Here is an 8,533-nt window from a genome sequence, read left to right as displayed (position 1 = left end):
CAATATAATAGTTACCCCAATTGACAGAATAAACACAGTAAGGCTTTATGATTTTCCTGATACTGTGCATTTATTCCTCCAGATACTGTGACTAAATCAACCTCCTTTTGTACTGTATTTCTCAGAGTCGTAGACTTAGAAGAGAATAGAGGAGCTGTCATTCAGAAATAAACGACATAGAAGCTACAGACTGGGTTTTCTGGGCACCACACCATTCTTGAACTAGATAAACCCTCACTTTCATCTGATTCGGTTTGGTGGAACATCAGTGGTCCTGACCAGGTGATATAGAAATGTCCCTCTCTGCTACTTCCTCTCTGCTACTCCCTACTAAAAACAACTTAAACTCTGGGATTAGCAAAAGACAAAAGCAATGGAGAACTCTGAAAGCTGGAAAGAGAAAGATGAAATTGTCTGGGACCCTAGCATTGGGGATCAACCAAGTGTCCAAGGGAGCATGTTAAGTTCTCCACCCAGAAGAAGGTGACGTAGGTCTGCTGTTTCCCAGCACCCGACCTGGCAATAGGAGGAGGCTCAGCAAAGCTCACTTCTGCTGTGTATTGAAGAGTCCCCTCCACAACACCAGGTAAGGCTGGTATCAATGGCAAGGATGATCTACCAGGAGATCTGCTACCAATTAGGAGCCAGAGGAAGTGCTTCCTTCACATACCAATAGACACCAGGGTGGGTGTGGGTGAGGAGGATCAGCAAAGGGACCCCATGACTATCAGCGCACCATCCAGGGTCCTCTTTGCCCTTGAGGACATGAGACTCACTTCCCCATCCAGAGACACAGGACTGAATGGATTGTTCATGTTCTTTGTATACAGTATAGCAGCGAACAGTAACAAACTACTGATAACTGCAATAATATGAAGGAATTGCACAAATATCAGATAGGAGTGAAAAAGACAGATATGAAAATTCATATTGTATGATTCCCTTTATATAAATTCAAAAACAGGCCAACATGATTTATAACATTAAAAGTCAAGACAGTGTTTTGGAGAGGAGTCAGGATAAGTGATGAGGGCACACAGGGTAGAACTGCTGGAGCTGGAACTTCTGTTTTGTGATCTGACTTGTATTTCATGAGTTCACTCACTTTGTGATCAATCTGCATGACCAGATCATATCTTGCCTGATAAACTTAGATAGCAAAATTTACTGTGGGTTCAAAGCATTTACAGAAGCATGATTTTCCATGAAAAGCAAAAACTGAAAATTATCAAAAGTCTATTAGCAGTATATGAATTTTAATACATTATTAAGTCAAACTATTGAATATTACACAGACTTAAAAATATACAAGTTAAATATATATACATACACATATATGATTTCTACAAATATATTACAAATATATTATTGACTGAAATAAGCTTTTCATAAAGTGTTTAAAACATTTACATCTTACCATTTCTTCTTCATTATCTATAGAAAGCAGAGTGGAGTTTTTCGAAGCACAGGCCAGCAAACTCTCTTCCCACATTCTTTTTTCCTTACCAAGGTAATAACAACTGTTGGAATACATAAACCACTCCTCTGGACAATGGCCACAATGATATGCTAAATAAAGAGCAGGAATTACTATCCAGAACAACATGAATTTTTAAAAATAAAAATTATTTAACATATTTGCAAAGGCATAAAGCTACATGTATGCAACATATCTATCCATCCTCACAGGCTGGTAAATATGTGCTTTAAAAATACCCAGTCGCTTACACACACATGTGTGTTCCCATATAAAGTAAACCAGCAAACAAAAATCCACTCTACACATGTCTTGAAAATCAGTGAACAAACCAAGCTGCTTTAAAAAAAATAAATAACTTGTATCTCATCATATTATAGCAATAAGATTTTGAACACAACAAACGAAAGTATAGTGATTTTACTAATAGTTAATGACAAGGTAATGCCCTCATCTTTATTTATGAACATTTATTGCCAATTTTTATAATTTGATCACCCCAAATTCCATTTTTACACAGCCTAAGATCAAGAAGAAAACTGTAATATTAGAACTTTAAAAATTATTATATACCTTTCTGAGTTCTTGTATTCAGGGAAGAATTGTTGTGCCTCTGTGTTAATGTAGCTAGAAAAATAAAGTAATCTTTGTAAAAATTTAGCATCAAAATCAATCATAAAAATTTTAGTTTTTGTTTGAAATTTGTTATATTATTTAGAGTTAGAATAATGTAGAATAAAATTGATTTTAAGAAAAAATTAATGATAAATTAATAAATTAATGATGGGTTTTTTACAAAAGTATTTCATAGACCTAAAGAACCAAATTTCACCATCTCGTATAGTTCTTATAGTTTGTGATTTAACTACTTTCAGAAATTAATTTCTATTTCTCAGTAAGATTTTTCAGACCCCTAGAACATATTTTTGAGTTATGAAATCAAATATATACACATAACTGAATCAGAAGCAAATACTTTCGACAATTATTCTTTCATTTATTCTTTGACAAATTCAGAATAACCATTCCACATTTAGTCCAAATATATACATTACAATGAGAATAGTATTCTCTGAAAATATGAAATGTTTAGAGGCATATTCAATCATTAATGTGAAAATTTTCCTTGAAATCTTCTAAAATAGACTTACAGGGAATAACAACTATCGTTATCACAGAGGCCGTTAAGAGAAGACAGATGATTCCCAGGATCCCAATAACGAGCTTCTCTGGAGCTGATGGTAAATCTGCAGGGAGAGAAATAAGAACTGTGCAAAAGGAGAGGTGGATACAGTTGTTTAGAAGATTCCCAGACAAGAGTACCTAAATGCACAAGGATCATACAGAGAAGCTTGGGCCCCAAACCCTCATGTCATATTGTAATCTTTCTTTCAGAAATATATACTATTGCATTTCAGTAAAAATAATGCTCCATGAATTATTGGACAAAGACTACAAATTTCAAAAATGAGTTAAATCAGTCTTCATATTTTATATTGAAATCATATATCTCCACTTGGAATTCTGATCTTTGCAAACAGAATGTATGTAAGCACTCCCTGCTCTTTCCCCACATATCCCTGTACCCCAAGCTGCACATCCTAGACTGTTATATTTAGGAGCTTTTCAATGCTTTACCTTTGCAGTGATAGGTTTTGTCATTCCCTTGAAAATCCCGAGAAGCTGTTTGAAGGTTTAATTCTGCATAGGTTATTTCCTGTTCAGTTACTAAAATGGAGCTTTCATTGCTCTTAGGTGTTCGTTGCTGCCTCTTTGGGTTTGGGGGCAGATTCAGGTCGGAGTAGATCACTCCTTGGTTATCCATCTTTGCAGTGTGTGATGTCAGGGACTGTGCTCTATAATAACAATAGGTAAGAAGTTAATAAATGTTTTATATACAAGATCTCCAGTGCAGTTAAAAGGGTGAGGTGGAGAACAAGTATTGGAGCTCATTTTGCATTGAAGAATCTAAAGTTCTTTCTCTAATTTTCTTCCAGCTTAAACAAGCTTCTTATGGGAAATAGTTTTGTGTTTTTGTTTTTTTTTTTTTAAGATTTTCTAGGGCCAAGCTCGTAGTGGGTCATGCCTGTAATCTCAGCACATTGAGAGGCCAAGGTGGGCTGATCACGAGGTCAGGAGTTCAAGACCAGCCTGGCCAATAGGTTGAAACCCCATCTCTACTAAAAATACAAAAATTAGCTGGGTGTACTGACACGCACTTGTAGTTCCAGCTACTAGGGAAGCTGAGACTGAAGAATTGCTTGAACCCTGGCGATGGAGGTTGCAGTGAGCTGAGATTGCGCCATTGCACGCCAGCCTGGGTGACAGAGTGGAACTCCATCACAAAAAAAAAAAAAGATTTTCTACATTTGACAAAATATTATTGCTGGGGCAATGAGAAGCAATAAATTAGTAGGGAATAAAGAAGTTCAGGAATGAAAATATATTTCTTAGTTAATGTCTGATGCTGCAGGTATATTTTAACATAATACCAAATACTACTTGTATTAAAAATTAAAATGTTGTATTACAGATACTTCTGCACTCATTTTTTAATTTTGAAATCCAGTAATGTTTAAGACTATGTGATCTGCACATGACTAATAGTAAGGGTGACACCCCCCCCACACACATATATATGTATAAATTTCTTGCAATAAATTAGTTTTATTTAGTAGTTTACACATATTTATTAAAATTGATGGGGTATTAAATGGTTTTTTCTTAATGGCTGAAACATTTTAAGAAATTATTAAAAATATAAATATTTGTATATATCGGAAAATGTGATGTGACACAGTTAACTTATGCATAACCTAAACAGTATTACAAACACTACAAAAACTGTTAATATTTATTTTATAGAAGTGTTGGTAATTTATTTCCTGGCTAAATTATAAACCATAAAATGATAAATGAAAGTATAGGTAATTTATGTTAAAGCATATTTCATTTAAACTTATAGAAACACTTTATGGTTGCCAAAGTGAGTAAAGGCCACTTTATTTGTATAAGCACTTGTAAAATTTCAGATAATGTAATTAAATCATTTAGTCAATGGGCTCTGGAGTCAGTGAGATCTAGAATTAATTCTGGCTTTGACACTTATAATGTGTGACCTTTAAAAAGTGATTCGATGTTTAATAACCCAGATTGTTAATCTAAAACGGGAATAAGAACATATAAAACGTTGCATGTAAAACATTTACCACTCAACCTGGCACTTAAAGTTCTCAATAAGCATTAGCTTTTTAATTATCATATACTGTAGTAACAATTGTTATGTTACTGTCTCTGATTTATGTCAGTTAAAGCATGGAAAATAAATCTTCAGATAAGTCTCCTACATCCGTGTGCTACAACTTTCTTTGCAATATTTTGACCAATTTTTAAAAAGTATTTTGATTTTTGTATTACCTTTAGCATTTTAGGTAATCTACCTTATTCTGATTTTTATTAAAAATAAAAACTGCTTTTATTTATTTAATCTACGTGTCTGAGAAATTGTATTTGGCTTTCATCAATTGATTAATTTATTTTAATAATCTATAATGGCTAAACTAAATATAAATTATGATTATTTAAAGATACATGATGTACTGATTATAAAAAATAAAATTAATTGTTCATTATTGTGATGTTAATAGGTTTCATTTAAATTATATTGATTAACAAACCTACTAGTTTTCCACAAACAATAATTTGAAAACTTTAAGAAATCCTCCAACATATTTTATTTTTTAGGTTTTTACCCTTAGTTATTCAAATGAAGACAGCAATGTTCTACTTTGATTTTATTGTATATTAATTAAACCTCTGTTGCATCATATTGAGCACTTGTAATCACCCACTACATGAGGCAGGCTAGTAGAGCGTTCAAGAGTAGCAACACATACCTTCTGTCCCCAGAAAGTCACACATCCTTTAGTGGAGAGGCCAGGTTAGTCTCATAAAAAGGCCTGCTATAGTTGAGTAATAAAAGGTGAAATTTAAAGGCGTAAATCCAGGACAAGAACAAACAATGTCTGTGATCTTCGCAGACTGCCCTGTGAAGACTCAGAGTGAGTCAAGAGTGGAAATAGTAGATTTCTTATCAACGTGTTACTAAGGTTTGAACAGGAAATTCTACACATGGGCTATTTGAAATCAGTTTATTTCATCACACACCTCCAAAATATAGGATAATGTGGTCTATTAAAAGTACAAGGTCGACTTTGAAAGTGTGTCATTTAGCTGTTCCATTTTTAAAGTGCCTCTGAGAATTTTTTTTCTGTCTTGATCACAAACATTGCCAATGCTCACCTTGTTAAGAGTATCTTTTAAACTAGGTTGCTAAATCTTAACATTGCATACTTCCTTTCTTTATATTATTTTATTATGTCACTTCCATTATAATGGGAAAACATTTTAAAACTCATAGTAACATTATGAACTGATATCTACTGATTTTTTTTTCACTAATTATTGGAGAAATTACTGCAGTAATTACTCAACTGATTGTAGTTGGCAGAAAAATCATCATTGCCAAAGTTAACTTCTCGTAGTTCTTAAATTCTTGTGTTTAATTTTATTTTTTTAAGCAGGTTATTTAATATTCAGATTACTCTTGATAAAAATAAATGTATCTTAGAAAGATAAAACATTAATCAATTTTGAAATATATCATCATGCCAGAGATTGAAATATTGAGCAGCTATTCATTACATTATTCATTTGTTCATCCTCTGCCATAACAAATTATCTCAACTTTAATAGAAATATTTAGTTGTAATTGATAAAAACTAACTATGTATGGGGAAAAAGTAAGTTTAAAATCTTATTAGGAAGAAAGTCAGCAAATTGGCAGAATAGGTGGTCCCCCACACATATACCCCACAGCAACAATAATTTTCCAGCCATCCACAGACAAAAGTTCCTTTGAGGGAGTTTTGGAATTCAAATAGGAGATTGTAAAATGCCAGTGGAACACAAGACGTAGGAGGATGGTTGTTTTAGAGAATAGATTTGCACCCAAGTGGCAGCTTGCCAATAGTGATTCCATCTCCAGACCTGAAAAGGGACCCATCCTCCTGTGGACTTGCCTTTAGCCCCATTAGGCCTTGGTCATGCTGCCAAAACCATTTTCCCAGGGGTCCAGGAGGAGACCCACACACTAGTGTCTCAGGAGGTAGGTGTACCAACTGTAGTCTCAGTGTGGATCCTGAAACAACCCTCTAACTTGGCTTTAGCTAGCATCAGCCACAACTTGAGATCAGTCCTTCACCCACAGAGACTTCCTGGGAGATATATACATCTGTTCCCCTGGGGCATGCTTGCTGACTTCTGCCTCATAGAAGATACTAAAATGGCCCTGAATCTCCACTCAAACCCCTCTCAACTGTGGCCTGAGTTAATCACAGGAAATTGCTGTGTGACTCACTCATCTTTGTCAGCAGTATAGGTTTGCTGACTTTAGTTCCACAGTAGTTTCTGAAACAGCCTTGAATCTTGACCCTCACCCTTCTCAGCTGTGGACTGTGACCAGTTTTGCCAATTCAGGGATACAGAGGGAGGGCATGCACATCCATGTTCCCACTAGGAGACTATTGTCCTAGGTTTCACAGCAGATCCTGAAATGGGCCAGAAAAAGAGCTTCAACCCTTCTCAGCTGTGCTAGAAAGCAGTTTGCCCACACAGGGACCTGGTGAGAGACATCATCAGTGTACCTACAGGCACTGACCTTAGTCTTATTTCAGATCTTGAAACAGTTCTGTTAGCCAGCTCCAGCCCACCTTAATTACAGTCTGAAGCAAGTCTGCTTGCCCAGAAACCTGCCAGAAAACACACTCATCCATGACCCCAGAGACAGACATGAAGACATTTCTTTCAGCTATAGACCCTGAGGAAACCTTGTGACTTAGTACTAACTCCTCTCAGCCACAGGCTGAAGAACCCACCCAGAGACCCATGAGCAGCCTTCCCAGGAAACTAAACTCTCCCCGAACTACACGCCTAATAATAGACCCACTATCTACAGAACCTGAAGTGAACCCTCATCTCCTCCCCACCTGTATACGGTATGATTCTAGAGCCAGTTTTGTCCTCTGAAGGACTAAATAAGATACAAGCCTGCTGGAAGCCCTAGTAACAGGATCATGAACCAAAAATCCCCCTCAGGACCCAGAAGCAACCATATGACCTGGCTATAACCCCGTTCAACCATGATACTGAAGGCAACCTCATCGGACCAGGATCCTAGCAGAAGAAGGTCTTAACCTACCAAAAACAGCCTGTAAAGACTGAAAGAGATATCTGCTCTTTATTTTTATTATTTTTATTTTTTGCGACGGGGTCTTGCTTTGTTGCCCAGGCTGGATTGCAGTAGCACGATCTCGGCTCACTGCGACCTCCGCCTCCCAGGTTGAAGCAATTCTCCTGCCTCAGCCTCCCAAGTACCTGGGACAGGCACACACCACCAAGCCCAGCTAATTTTTTGTATTTTTAGTAGAGATGAAGTTTCACCATGTTAGCCAGGATGGTCTCGACCTCCTGGCCTTGTGATCCACCTGCCTTGGCCTCCCAAAGTGCTCATGCCCGTCTGAGATATCTGCTCTTTAAAATGCACAGGCACCAGTGCAAGGATAAACAAATAAAAAGGTATCAGACAAATACAATACCACCAAAGGAAACTAATAAAACTTTAGCAACTGATCCTAATAAATGGAGATCTATAAGTTTCCTTTATGATAATTCAAAACAATCATCTTAGAAAATCTCAGTGAGATGCAGAAGAGTACTAAAAAATCTAAAACAAAAATACATGAACAAAATAAGAATTTAATTAAGAAACATAAACCATTAAAAACAGCCAAACAAAAATTCTGGAGCTGAAGAATACAATGAAAGAAAGAAAGAAGTCAATAGAGAGTTTCAATACCAGACTCGATCATGCAGAAGAATTAGTGAACTCAAAAGAGTGTCATTTAAAATTAACAAATTAGAGTAAAAAAAGAAAAAAAGGGAACAAAAAGTGGCAAAGAAAGCTTAAGAGATCTCCGAGACGCCACCAAGAATATG

The 8,533-nt window shown here is 35.9% G+C and overlaps 1 protein-coding gene across 4 annotated transcripts in view; it reads right to left on the bottom strand.

Moving 5' to 3' along the window:
* The window catches only part of LOC116534153 (NKG2-C type II integral membrane protein-like), a 25,826-nt gene extending 19,882 nt beyond the window's left edge, over positions 1-5,944 (bottom strand). Inside the window, exons 1-5 of one of the 4 annotated variants that reach the window (XM_032254341.1) lie at positions 5,374-5,944; positions 3,116-3,331; positions 2,629-2,724; positions 2,051-2,104; positions 1,418-1,569 (exon numbers count right to left, since the gene is read on the bottom strand). In XM_032254341.1, coding sequence (XP_032110232.1) covers positions 1,418-1,569; positions 2,051-2,104; positions 2,629-2,724; positions 3,116-3,331; positions 5,374-5,398 — 543 coding nt within the window. In that variant the 5' untranslated portion in view covers positions 5,399-5,944. The remainder of the gene's footprint in view (positions 1-1,417; positions 1,570-2,050; positions 2,105-2,628; positions 2,725-3,115; positions 3,332-5,373) is intronic. The other 3 variants (XM_032254334.1, XM_032254335.1, XM_032254342.1) reach the window with 3 other exon arrangements.
* Between the last annotated feature and the right edge of the window lie 2,589 nt (positions 5,945-8,533).

The sequence above is a fragment of the Sapajus apella genome, unplaced genomic scaffold, assembly GCF_009761245.1.
Source record: "Sapajus apella isolate SASKATOON/1434 unplaced genomic scaffold, GSC_monkey_1.0 scaffold86, whole genome shotgun sequence".
In the NCBI taxonomy this organism is placed as follows: Eukaryota; Metazoa; Chordata; class Mammalia; order Primates; family Cebidae; genus Sapajus; species Sapajus apella.
This window is presented reverse-complemented; position numbering and strand designations above follow the sequence as displayed.